Raw genomic sequence first — 14,370 nt, forward strand, 5'->3', positions numbered from 1 at the left:
AAAATCATCCAAAAACACCCTTATGAACTTTCCCAAGTAAGGCTCGAGCACTTGACTCATGAACCTTTGAAATGTAGTTGGTGCATTGGTCAACCCAAAAGGCACCACTCTATAAGCAAAAACTCCCCAAGGTGTGACAAATGATGTTTTCTTTTGATCTTCCTCCTAAATACGAATTTGAAAGTACCTAGAATACCCATCACATACGAAATACATCTCATGCCCTGCTACTTGGTCTAGTATTTCATCTTGGAATGGCAAAGGAAAATGATTCCTCTTAGTGCATGTTTTCAAAGGATGAAAGTCCACACAAACCCGCCACTTATTTCCTTTCTTTGGTGTGACAACTATAGGAGATATCCATTCTAAATCATCAACAGGAAAGATGAATCCCACCTCAAGTAGTTGTGTTACCTCTTTCTTCAGTGCCTCAGCTTGGATCACCCCCAATCGCCTTAAGCATTGCACAACTGGCTTGCTTTCTGGCTTCAACTCAATCTTTTGCTCCACAAGAGAGATTGGTCGAACCTATGAATAGCTTGTTGCAAAGAGATATGGGAAATCATCTAGCATATCCAAGTACTGGAGCTTCTCACTACCTGATAGAGAATCACCAAGAAGCTCTTCATTGCGTTGGCGTCGTTTAGTGCGCTCCACATCCTCCACCTAAAGTGTCTCTACAAGATCTTCTTGTACCACCACGTTGTTCCCTCCTGACTCATCCCGATCAGCACCAAGACAAAGACCAAAGGCCACTCCTTCCACCTCACCCTCTGAGCTGGACTCCTCGGAGCTACACCCTGTCTCTTCTTCTTCATCGGTTAAGTTAGAGCTCGAATTGTCTGATGTTGAAGATGACTCCTTGACAACTTCCTTTTTGCGACTTCTGATGTTGTAACGCACATTCTTATCATTTCCCTACAAAATCAATTCTCCAGTATCCCACTTTTGAACAGCCTTCACCTTGCATAGCCAAGGCCTTCCCAAAATCAATGGATAGGCACGTGCATCTGGCTTGGTAGGGATGACCTGAAAAGTAGTCGGCACAAAAATTCCACATACATCCACTTCTAGATTCTTCATAACTCCCAAGGTCTTTACCCTAGTGTTGTCAGCCAATTTGATGCGATAAGGAGAGGTAGTACTAGAGTATTTTAAATCAGCATCTATCATGGTCTTCTCACTCATGACATTAATCGATGCACCTCCATCAATGTAAACATTAGAAATCACTTGACCATCAATGATCACATCAACCACAGGTACATCATCACCAACATCTATATCTACCTTTTTAACAATAGGAATGGCACTTTTCTTCTTTTTCTTCTTTGACACTCTTGTGCTTGCTAGCTTTCCTGATTTTTTTCATAGTTTTGGAGACAAAGCAAGTAATTGACCAAAGGTGATATGAGCTTCCTTTTCTTTAAGGTCGGACAACAAGTCATAGCTTCCAATGCCTTGTCCTAAAGGAAAGTCTGACTGGCTAATTCTCCTTCTAGATGCCCTCTTTTTCTTAATACGGCGTTCCTCTTCCTAATGTTCCTCCTCTACTTCTTCCTTGCTTTCTTCTTCTTCTTTTGCTTTACCACGCCCCTGTTTAGCCATCATTACCTCTCTTTCCTCATCCCCTCAAGAAGCTTCTAACAAGGATACTTGTTTTTCTTCTTTCTTTCTCAATCTAGGACACTCGGGGCAATAGTGACCTTTTTCATTACATTCATAGCAAGTGACCCCACTCTTATCTTGAGGCTTATCCTCACTCTTTGGTGCTCTAGGTTGTCATGCATTAACCAAATGCAATTTTAAATCAGCAAACTCTGCCTTCAATTAGGATCTAACTCAGAGGACTTTGGTACTTAAGGAGTGCCCATTACCTCCACCTTAGAAGTTGAAGCTATTGAAGATACAAAAGAGGATTCGATCTTTAGAGAAGCTTCTTTCTTGGTCGCAATGCGAAGTGCCTCCAAGTAAGCGAAGACGAGGCTCCAAAGCCATAACAAATTTGCTCATCTTTAAGTGCTCCATCCCTACGAGACTTTGAGGGGCCCATGATGCAGATGCCACAGCTCCCAAAGCTACCCTTTTATACTTTGTCCTTAAAGTTTCATATCGGATTGCCAACACAGAGACCATCTCACCCTCTTCTTGATAGAACCGGTCCAACTGCAACATCAAAGCATTTGGCGACTCCACTGCCCCAAATCTCTGCTTCATCGTAGCCACCACTTAGTCCTAGTCCTCCTTGGTAGAGTCCAGCAAGGCCTCATGCCAACTCAAGGCTACACCTTCAAGAAAATCAGACAAAATCTCCGCTCGATCCTTCATGGACCATCCAAAAAGCTGGCATCCTCGAACAAAATCCCAAAGATAAGACTCTAGGTCTTCCCCTTGGGTCCCTCGAAACAATGGAATCTTCATCATGATGAAACACAAAAAGGAAACACCAAGATCCAAATAATATTTCAACAAGATCCCACAGAGCCTTAGTATACTAAGACCAACTTAATATGCATAACCACTTGTTGAAAGCCCTCCACAATGTGATCCTCAATAAAATCTTCAAAAATAAGTGACCAACCAGCACCGTGAAAACATTATGTATACATGTATTCAAGAATCACCCTTCTCACAATTGGAAGTGCACATAACAGCTTCAAGATATTGTACTCTTCATCATTTGCATAGCAAAAAAAGTTGAAAGCATTGAGAATTACCACTCCACTGTTATAGTCAAAAACTACCCAAAGACTCGACTCTTCTTCACACCAAGCTGCTAATGCATGAAACAATCCCCAATCTATCATTGTGCCTACTGCCGACATTGTCGATTCACCAACATATTCAAGAGTGCAAACATAAAGTATATGATCATGATGACCGTGCGAATAGCTTGAGCATCACCTTCACAATCTTCTAGTTCTCTTAAACGGGTGGCAATCTCTTCTAACGGAGTTCTTCCAGGCATCTTCTTTATCACATCAGAAAACACATGCCTATACTAGGCATAACATGCAATCAAGTACACCCGAGACCATTTAGCAAGGTGGGATGAATCCAATACCAAACGTACCCAGCGTCTCCACCAAAAGTTGTGACATGAAGTTGGGGGTAATAAACTTCATGCACCTCTTCACTTCCTACTGCTTTCGAGCTGAGTGATAGAGATAGTTATCACTTGGAAATGGACATTAAAAAGAAGCTTTTATATCAAGAGAACACACCATACTTTCCTCCATTAGATGAGAATGAAGATGGTAACATCCCAAGTGATGTTGTACTCAAGCATAGGGAGAAGGAAAGGATCAGCGAAGGCCATAATCTCAACAAGCCGGTCTGCACCAAAGAGAAGAGTGATACGTTGTTGAAAGAAGATCTTGTGGCTTAACATGACATGAACTGATATATATCGAGGAGTTTGAAGGAGATCATTGGGTCGGATGGATAGCTTCCGGGGAAACATTGCACTTCCTTCATAGATACCTTTACAATTACCTCAAAACACTCTCCAAAATATCGTAAGACACAAAGACCCATAACTTTCAGCAGAGACATGATATCAAATATTCAGACATATATTGAGATGTGCCTTGAAATGGGCTTCTCTCTTATATAAGTTTTGTAAGAAACAGAGAAGGTGTTGGAAAGATATGGTCACACACAAAGAGTCATAGATTTTTGGTTTGACATCTAATACAATAACTAAAGACATAAGATGATGTTCCTTGAAGAGATCTTTCTGCTAATATAAGTTTCGTCCAAAATCGGACCACCGAGCAAAAAGTTATGAGCAAAATACTGACAGGGGGTCAGACTGTCATGAAAAACACCTACTCCTTCTACTGGTGCCGACTTGGGAGAATACTACCTCCATGCTTAGACTTCATCAAAGATCCCACTCCCATAGAGGTCCCCTAGGAGGGAAGAAAGATCCCCCTTTGTGGCTTGGGAAATAGATAAACCATGTATGCACAAAGAGAAGAGTGATACGTTGTTGAAAGAAGATCTTGTGGCTTAACATGACATGAACTGATATATATCGAGGAGTTTGAAGGAGATCATTGGGTCGGATGGATAGCTTCCGGGGAAACATTGCACTTCCTTCATAGATACCTTTACAATTACCTCAAAACACTCTCCAAAATATCGTAAGACACAAAGACCCATAACTTTCAGCAGAGACATGATATCAAATATTCAGACATATATTGAGATGTGCCTTGAAATGGGCTTCTCTCTTATATAAGTTTTGTAAGAAACAGAGAAGGTGTTGGAAAGATATGGTCACACACAAAGAGTCATAGATTTTTGGTTTGACATCTAATACAATAACTAAAGACATAAGATGATGTTCCTTGAAGAGATCTTTCTGCTAATATAAGTTTCGTCCAAAATCGGACCACCGAGCAAAAAGTTATGAGCAAAATACTGACAGGGGGTCAGACTGTCATGAAAAACACCTACTCCTTCTACTGGTGCCGACTTGGGAGAATACTACCTCCATGCTTAGACTTCATCAAAGATCCCACTCCCATAGAGGTCCCCTAGGAGGGAAGAAAGATCCCCCTTTGTGGCTTGGGAAATAGATAAACCATGTATGCACAAAGAGCAGCCGAATAGACGACACTTCTGAGCACTTTGGGAGAGAAAGCAATGGAAAATGGGAAGAGACACTCAAGAGAGAGAACCTGAAGTGACCTTCATTACCAATAGAGTGAGACTCCACTCCAATGCAACTCAAAATACTACAAACACAAGGGAGAAGAAGAGGTTTCATACATACAAGAGGGAGTAGAAGCTCCAAGACTACTCATAGAGAGAGAATGAACTAGAGAGGACTCAAGAGTCTACATAAGAGAATATCTACAAGAGTGAGAGAAGGCTCATGAAAGAGGCTTGAGGAGACTAGAGCTACAGCAACATGAGGCCTAATGGTGGAAGAGATGATGAACAAGAGAGAGGAGGGCTCCTTTTATAGAGATTTTGTCACCCTCCTTCACCCATTTACAATTGCTGCGTGTAGATTCCTTTCTCCATCAATCACATAAGCCCGTATGTCACCATTCATGTCCTTTTTGGCTACTCTTCCCATGTGTCCCATCAAAATATGCTCAAGACTCTTAAAATATTGAGAAAGTCAAGAGTCTCATAGGGACCCTCTCTTTTCCATATGTCCACATCCTCCTTATTCCACATAGGGATTTTAGAAGGATTCCTCCTGACTCCACACTCCTCCACATGCCTTCCACATGCTTGGCATGTGATCTCTCTTATATTATTGGAACACATGGACATGAGCCCACCTCTTTATATGACTCTCTTCCTATTTTCTAAAAACCCCATAATATCCCATACACAAATAACTCTCACCCCATACCAAGGTATTTACAATTCATACACATGGTATTTACAATGATCCATTCCACTCATCCTCTCAATCCCATATAATATCTTAGAAAATAGAAATAAGTGAGAGCTGCTAGGGTATCACTTGATACTCAAACTCTTATCAATCATAGAAGAAAACAATACCAATGCCAAATAAAAAATATCAATTTTTGGCGTCACAATATCCTCCTAAAGAAGTTTCATATGGCAGATTGCAAGATTACAACCACTCCCATGGAGTGGAGTTTGAAACTTACAAAAGATCCAAAGCCTACATTCAATAGTAAGTTCACTTGCACAGTTTATGGAAAATCCAAAATAGTCTCACTAGAATGTAGCCAAGAGAGTCTTAAGGTACACCAGAGGTACAAGAAAATTTGGAATAGAATACAAAGTAAGTCATCCAAGGTTGCATGGATACTATGATAATTACTATGCAAAAGATCATCAGACTAGAATTTCCACACAAGGAATGCATTTTTCCTTGGTCATGGTGTTACATCATGGTTGTCAAACAAGCAACAAATTGTTTCTTTGTCTTTGACAAAGGCAGAAAGACATGTTGGATATATTAAAATGACACGTATTCCAAACTTCAATGGGGTGTAAAGGATTATCTAAAGCTCTAGGATTAGTAAATGATAATTTGAATTTGATTTGAAGCAGCTTTTGTTATCATTGCCTTTCTTTTCACTTTTCTTACAATATAGAATGTGTCATTAAAGGATCTATCCAATTATCATGCAAAAGAGGAAGAAAAGAACAATCATCAATTAATACCCTATTCTATAGTTTAGAGACTGTTGTGTTTTGATACTTATTGGAAGGTGATGGTTTGGTGATCTTGAGTGGTTAGTTTATCCATTGTGTGAAAAGCTACAGTTTTTAGTAGGAGGGCCATATATTTTGTGCAAATTTGATAACATGACACTCATTTTACAAGATGGCATTCTTAACCTGGTTAAAGTGATAGACGGGGTGTCACACATCGATGTTATTAAAGTATACATGTATGACATAGATATAGAGCATATGATCATGGCTTACTAGTTTTGCAAGCAAGGTTGAAACCCATAAAATAATTTATAAAAAAAGTGGCTTACTAATGCTACAAACAAGATTGGAACCCAAAACATAATTATTAGAAAAGCTTTAATATTCACTTTGTAGAGCTTCTCGAGAATTGAAGTACTGAACACTAGAGTCATTAGACGTCCATTAAACAATCCCTTAGATCCACCCATATGGTTTTCTATGTCACTAATCCCTACAATAAAGGAAATGGGCAAGCAGGTATATGCTAGGGAAATATTGGTTGGTTTCCATAATGCTTAAAATTTGTCTAAGGCAGGCCTACAAGGCAATTATGGATGAGAACATAAGAGATCTAGAAGGACAAATCTCTCGATAAGCTTTTTTCCTTGTCAAAATTTCAAGATTTTTTTCCTTGTGAAAAGTACAAGCAACACATCCCAAATATGTACACACTATGCTGATCAGTAAGTTGCCCATACAACATGTGTTCCAGAGATACATAGCCATGAGTACATTTTCAAGATTTGCCATAATTAAAAACTTCAGGTTCTATTGTCAAGATTTTATGTAAGTTATAGACAACAACATTCTGATTGCCCAAATAGCTTCTTTACCATACGCATGCATAGAAGGCCATTCTCTTGTCATATCCAGCTCTTCATGGTTCCTCGTCCATGCTGACAATAGATGAATAGGGCCAAAGCAAGCCAATACTCTAAGCACATTAATCACAAATGAAGACCAAGAATCTTGATTTGATTTAGCAATCAGCTAAGATTCCCCTTGCATGAATGACTCAGACAAATCCAACCTCTACCTTTGATCAATATCCGCTTACCGTTATCCTTGAACTCCATGCAAGTGGCAAGGAAAATACTCCACAAGTCCTATTCAACTACCTTGTTACAATTTTCATGATACCAACATGATAGTAGTCCTAAATCCTTTACTGAGCAATGTACTAAGCTAGCATCATAAACTATCATGCTATATTCTTTTACCAAAGGCTACTACTACCATGATCATTAAGCACATTAAACACACATGAAAATGCATGCCACAGACCACTCATCGACTCCATGCATTTTTCTTTCCAACCAAGAACTTAGCATTCAACATAGAGTGAAAGGACTCAATAGCACCATTCATATCTTGATTAGCAAGAGGCATAGTCCTAGTAGAATGGATCCACATTCATAAGACATGGCAAAATAAGTGACGGTCAAGAGATGCTAGAGAGCTAAGTACTAGTAAAAGCATAACATTGTTAGGTGTATGATTTGTATTGCATCTAAGCATGTCTTGAAATAATCGATAAAAAGAGCATGCTAGGCACATTTGGAATTCAATTCTTTCACAAAGTTTTAGCCTCATACACTCTCTCTTGGAATCCCATCCCCCTCATATCCATGATCCCTCCAAGATCTTTGATCATGGTTGCCCGTCGGCCAACTCAAACTTTTAGAAGAAGATGCTTTAGCTACCACCTTTGTACATGCCATAAGTAGAGATCAATGGGGATCAGAGATACCTTATTGTACATGACAAGATGAAAACCGCTAGTATGGTTTAAACCACATGAAACAAGAGGAAAAAAAACATATACTAAATGCAAATCTTGGATCTTTCCATCCCACATATAGATTTCTTTACCCACCATATAGCCTGCAACTCAACTGCTACATGATCCATCATGAAGGCATTTGCTTCCCAAGACCAATTGTAGTCGAGATGGTATAATTGAAGGTTTTCAGTCAAAAAATTGTCTCCTCAGTACTGGAGGAGGACGTAATTACCCATGCTACAAGAACACTATTCCAATATGTATCAACATTCAGATACGATACAAATGGAAGTACAAAAATATATCATCCATTATAGAGTTCTAGTAATTAAGCACTTGAGGTACTACATAAAGCTAAAAATATAAAAAATTTACCATATATTTGTTGGTCCCAAATGTGGCATCATTGGCCAAAAGCCCATTGTTGCCCAATGGCTAGCATGCTCAGCTGCCATGGTGTTTGAATACCAAGAATGAAAGCATGGCTAGTGGCATCATTCTAGTCTTGGTAAAGAAACACACTAGTTACAGTTTGAGTTGCCTAACTAAACACTCTTTGAACATCTCTATGGTATTGAAATGTGTCCACTACAAACTTTGTGGCAACATTAAGAATGTATCTCAATGTTAGAAATCATCTCTACAAAGGGCTATAGAAGGATTTTCATACTTTTTACTTTGGACCAAACCAGTATGTAAATGCATAACTTGTTGTTGTGTGTATGCATTTGCAAGTTCTAGAAAAATCCACTCTTTTATAGTGGCAGACAACCAAGAAGCATATATTGTTCCCTTGATTATAATTTAGATTTCAACATTACAAATTTTAGACCACTCATCCTGAATTTAAAATATTCAAACTATTTATGTGAAGGCTTCATCACAAAGCACATCTGACAGGGACCAACTTGGTGAGTGCATCCAATAAGGACCAATAGGATTTATCCAACCCGGTAAAGTAAGGTTGCCAGGAGCTAGATACCAGGGCACCATGTGCAAGAATAAATCACTCTTCCATGCAATGCATTGCCCATATGATTTGGTAGCCACAAACTATGTGATCGAACATAGAGCCAATGCAACCTAGAACAACACAGCCAACACATGGTTTCCTATACAAGACCTTTTCTTGTTATGGAAACCAGCAGCACTGCTCTCTTGTACTCTCGTCTTACTTGCATTCAGCAAACAGCAATCCACCTTTCTCTGGTTGCTCTTTGTCTAAGGGACTAGTTTCAATTCCAGGACGGGCACAAATAACACTCATTGTTTCTTACAGTCTGCCTTTCACATGACTCTTCCCCAGGTCATCTCAGACATGCCTCTGTAATCATAGAGTGAGGAAGAGGAAGAACCGACTTTGGGACATCAAAGATATATGTTGAGGTTGGAGAATATCCTCTCCATAGCATGCAAGATTCTATGAATCAGACCTCCAGAAAAACCCATTGCCCAGCACTTGTCTCTGCACAGCAGACCAATGAAAAATACAACCTCTTGGCTTGGTCAAGGGCACCCATGTGCAATAATAAATCACTCTTCCATCCAAGGGTTGCCAACATGATTTGGTAGCTATAAACTATGCCATCGACTATGTAGAGCCCAATGCAACCAAGAACAATGCAGCCACTACATGGCAAAATTTCTGTACAAGATCATATTTTCTTGATATGGCTACCCAATAGAGACAGTGAGTGACTGACAAAGGGACTAATTTCATGGGCGGTTTAACAGCTTAATTCCAGGAAGAGTACAAACAACGCTACTTGGCCCGTTGGTTCTTACGCTGTCTGCCTTTCACATCACTCTTCCCCAGGTAATCTCAGACAAGCGTCTGTAATCCTGAAGTGAGGAAAAGGAAGAATTTACTGTCACCAACACTGGGAAGTCATGTATTGAGGTTGGACATTGAGGTTGGACAATATCCTCTCCACTAGCGTGCAAGATTCTATGAAGCAGACCTCCAAAAAAAATGCATTGCACTCCGCACAGCATACCCCATTCTGGACAGACCACATGAGAGAACAGAGACACTGCTATAGATTCAGCATTGTCACCAGTAGTTCCCACAAGAACAGTTTCCGTCCTTAAAAGTATGAAAGCGACTTGCATCCCGGCAAATAATATTTGGCCGTTCGATTTTTGATATAAGAGCAATGCCATTGTGACAATCATCACAAACCCGCAGATTTTTTATGACACATATGGTTGTCCCCTCAGGTGTATTGATTAGGGCACAGGCAGTAGCCAGCCTCTCACTGTGTCCACATACTGCATCTTCCTTTGCATCATCATAAATTTCTTGTGGGGAACGGTCTAAATCAGACATGCATTCTTCTTCCTTCACTTTTAAAGAAAGGTCTTTCAGCTTTGCATATATACATTTGCTTTGGGGATGTCTCCTATCCCCTGCCATAAATGTATGCATCATTCCATCCAGATCAGTCCACCAACTCTAACCTCTGGCTTCTTCCATGCCTGAGCATTTATCCTCATTACCTGGATCTCATTATGGTCCTCCCACAGGTGAGCATCTGCATATATGTTTGAGATCAAGATATACGGTGCAAACATTTTTTTATCCAGCCTCATCGCATTTTCAAAGGCATACCTTCCAACCTCTACATTCTTCCACTTTCGACAAGCACCTAGCACACTCAACCAGAACACAATATTGGGTTGAAAAGGCATTTTTTCTACCATTTTCACTGCCTTGTCCACTTGGCCTGCACGGCCAAGGAGATCGGCCATGCAGTTATAGTGCTCAATAGTTGGGATAATGCCATACTGATTACTCATAACCTGAAAGTACGTCTGGCCCTTGTCCAGTAGACCCACATGACTGCATACAGTGAGAAGGCTGAGAAAGGTGACCCCATCTGGCTGTATGCCATCCTGCCTCATCCTCTCAAACAAATGAAACACAAGTCCACTCTCTCCCTGACGGGCATATCCTGCAATCAATGAGCTCCACGTAACAACATCCCTTGTGGGCAGTGTATCAAACAACTGCTGGGCATCAACCATGCTCCCAGATTTACAATACATATCAATAAGACTGTTTGCCACAGTTGCAATACTTTCAACACCAACTCTGCTAATTTGAAAATGTAGTCGCTTTCCAGTTTCCAAGTCTGCTGTGTTGCCACATGCTTTCAAGATGGCAACAAAGGCCCTGCTGTCCACCGACAAGCCTTGCTCTTCCATTTGCGCATACAGTCTAATAGCCTCCTCACTTTCTTCTTGCTCAGTATGCCCCACGATCATAGCAGTCCATGTAACCAAATTACGATATGGTAGCTCTCCAAAGACACGACGTGCCTCCTTCATGCTGCCACACTTTGCATACATATCCACCAAAGTGGTTCCCACAAATATATCTGATTCAAAATCACTCTTTAAAACTTGGGAGTGGATGGCTCTACCTTTCTCCAGGCATCTTGTCTTTGTTCCCTCTTCCAGGGCTGCCATGCCACTGCAAGCCTTCAATGCACCGACAAAGGTTCGCTGATCAGCTAGGATACCTTCCTGTTGCATCCGTGCAAAAAATTCCAAAGCCAGTGCACCTCCTTCCTGCTTGGTATAACCCAGGATCATGGCAGTCCAAGAAACCACATCTCGATGAGCCAATTCAGCAAAGACACGATGTGCATCCTCCATGCTTCTAGACTTTGCATACATATCCACCAGGGTGTTTCCCAGGAATACATATGACTCAAAGCCCCTCTTTAGCACTTGGGAGTGGATGGCTCTACCTTTCTCCAGCAATCCTTTTATCACAGATTGCCCATCAAGTTGCTTACCCTCTTCCAATGCCGCCAGGCTACTGCAAGCCTTCAATGCTCCAATAAAGGTTCGAGCACTTGGTTGAACACCTTCCTGATGCATCTGTGCATACAAGGCCAAAGCCAGCATTGCTTCTTCCTGCTTTGAATACCCCAGGATCATAATGTTCCACGACACCACATTGCGCTTTGGCATGTTCTCAAATACATGGCAAGCATCCACCAAGTTCCCCCGCTTAACATACAGATGCATCAAATTGTTTGTCTCAAGCAGTGAGAGCTCACTTAACCGTTCTACAGTATGAGCAGAAGTTTCTTTATCAGCATTCAATTTAGGCAACCTGTTGTGGACTGCATTTCCAGCTCTGCCCGTACCAAGGAAATAGCTGCATTGGGGCGGCCTCAGGTGTGGGCCCATAACCAGTGAAAACGAAAGGAGAGAGATACCTTAAACTGCCTAGATCCCATAGCCCTTCCAAGCCACACCCGGAGAACTACCTCAGGCGAAACGACCGAAAATCGCAGGCATGAAGATCCTCACGACAATTTGCTAGTGGGTTGAACGATGATCTATGGATTCTGCTGCTGCAGCAGTGAAGCCCACAAAAGGGACGAAGGCAATCAATCGCGTTCGCCCAAGAATCCGGAAGTAGTCTCCGTTGAGTACCTCACATAATGTAGAGCTTAACCCAATTGTTTGGTTTATTTTTGGGAAATTTACTTTATTAAAGATCAATTAAATTGTTCAAGATACTAAAAATATGCATTTTTTACGAACTAATTAAAGGTACCCAAATTATTGTTTACACGTTTGAGTATGTAGGGGTTCATGGACACATAAGGTCAAGTGGCTTGTGTTAAATACATAATCCAACACTTAGATCTTGTGAGATCTATTTTTTATTTTTACCTCAAGTTGTGAGAGGGTTGGTTAGACAAATTAAAAGCAAATGTATAAATTACTAAACAAGTCTAAAAAATATCCAAACTCACAAGAATAGTAGTCCTTGATGTGATAAATCTATGAATATTTTTTTGGTGAAATTTGAGTAAGGAAAGGTCAATTGTGCGCTCCCTACATGAAAAATACTCAATAGAAGGAGAAGCCTCACTACCCAAATACCATAGGCTTGGTATTAGTCTTGGAAATTCAAGTTTATGGGAAGACCAATCCTAGTCGCAACCAAAGAGTTGGGCAACTTATCCATGTAAAAGGTCTTAGATGTGGCCTTTGGCTTAGATGCTATTGATGCTTGCGCTTACCTTTGTTGTGTTGCCTACCGAGATAGAGTCTCTATCCTAGAGGTAGCAGATCGAAGGCCGCTCCTTGGGCCTTCATTTTGATCATCGAGGTTGCACATCTTCTAGGGGTGTTCATCAAGGACTTGGAGGGCTATCCTTGTTGCCATTTTCTTGACATAGAACTACTCGTATAGCCAATGAGATGACATGTCTTTTAAAAGAAGCCCTTCTAGGCTAACACAAAGGATTCATGAAATGCCACATCATCCACATCGCAATGCCACCTCAAGATACCACATCAACAATGGTGAACTCATTCACTTGCCAAAATCATCATACACAATCATCATGGCTGTCACCTTCCATTGCCATCTCATATTGCCACCTCATCTATGATGACACAACATGCCACATCACCTTGCCAACCAGAGTGGCCACCTCATACGTGTTGACAAATCATGAGTTGCGACCTCATACGTGTTGAAAAATCATGAAAGACTTGTCATCAAGGTGCTTCCTACCACATCACCCATGCAAAGGCCCTACTTGCCACCTCATCTTGCCACATCATATAAGGCAACACATCATGTGAGACATGTCATCAACTTGCATGGTGCCACATCATTTTATGCAAGATAGTACATGCTACCTTATCCTCACATGTCCATAGAGCTGATGTGCAGCTAGATAACACATCATCAGCACACATGCATGGATAGCATGGTTATGATTAAAATCACCTCTAGTTATAGTCATATGGCTTGATTAAAACAGGCTCTCAAGCATTTGATTAAATCATATGGTATACTTATTAGATTTGATTATAATCACATCTCAATCATATGGTATAGTTATATATCTTGATTGATTAAAATCACCTCAAATTATATGAAATAACCAAGAGTCAAATATAAGAACCACTCAATTGAGTCAAACTATAAGAATGACTTAAATTTAATCAAATCCAAGGAAAGGGAGTGTAAGTTCCTAAGGCATACTAGGCTTCAAACTATGAAGGAATGAAATGAGTAGCATGAGTCCTCCTTGCCTCTCCACCATCTTGATCTCTTTTCAGCTCCTATTGACTTCATAGAGAATGGTTCTCAAAGTTATAGAAGAAAGAAAAATGATAGGAATAGGAAACCCCTTGCCCATGAAGTCCTTGAGCAAGAGGGAAAGAGGGAATCTCATGAATAAAAAGATAGAGAGGAGAGAACAAGCTTGATCCTTTACTAATGATGATGCCAATCCTCCCCCTTCTCCAATTCACCTCGCTTTCCTCCTCCTCCACCTCCTCCTCTTCCTCCTCCTCCTATGCCTAACTTAGAGACTCCCCATGATTTTGCTACTCCCCTT

At 40.6% G+C, this 14,370-nt stretch overlaps 1 protein-coding gene across 1 annotated transcript; it reads right to left on the reverse strand.

The window, feature by feature from the left end:
- Positions 1 to 10,414: 10,414 nt before the first annotated feature.
- On the reverse strand, positions 10,415 to 12,190 carry LOC147891053 (pentatricopeptide repeat-containing protein At2g13600-like). The gene has a single exon (XM_087389137.1). The coding sequence runs from the start codon at positions 12,188 to 12,190 to the stop codon at positions 10,415 to 10,417; it is 1,776 nt and encodes a 591-aa protein (XP_087245263.1).
- Between the last annotated feature and the right edge of the window lie 2,180 nt (positions 12,191 to 14,370).

This window comes from Dipteris shenzhenensis, chromosome 18, assembly GCF_047967505.1.
Source record: "Dipteris shenzhenensis isolate YYH24624 ecotype China chromosome 18, Dip_SZ_1.0, whole genome shotgun sequence".
In the NCBI taxonomy this organism is placed as follows: domain Eukaryota; kingdom Viridiplantae; phylum Streptophyta; class Polypodiopsida; order Gleicheniales; family Dipteridaceae; genus Dipteris; species Dipteris shenzhenensis.

What these genes read in the sequence shown, in the direction of transcription:
- LOC147891053 (XM_087389137.1), bottom strand. Translation starts at nt 12,190, where the DNA reads ATGGGCCCACACCTGAGGCCGCCCCAATGCAGCTATTTCCTTGGTACG.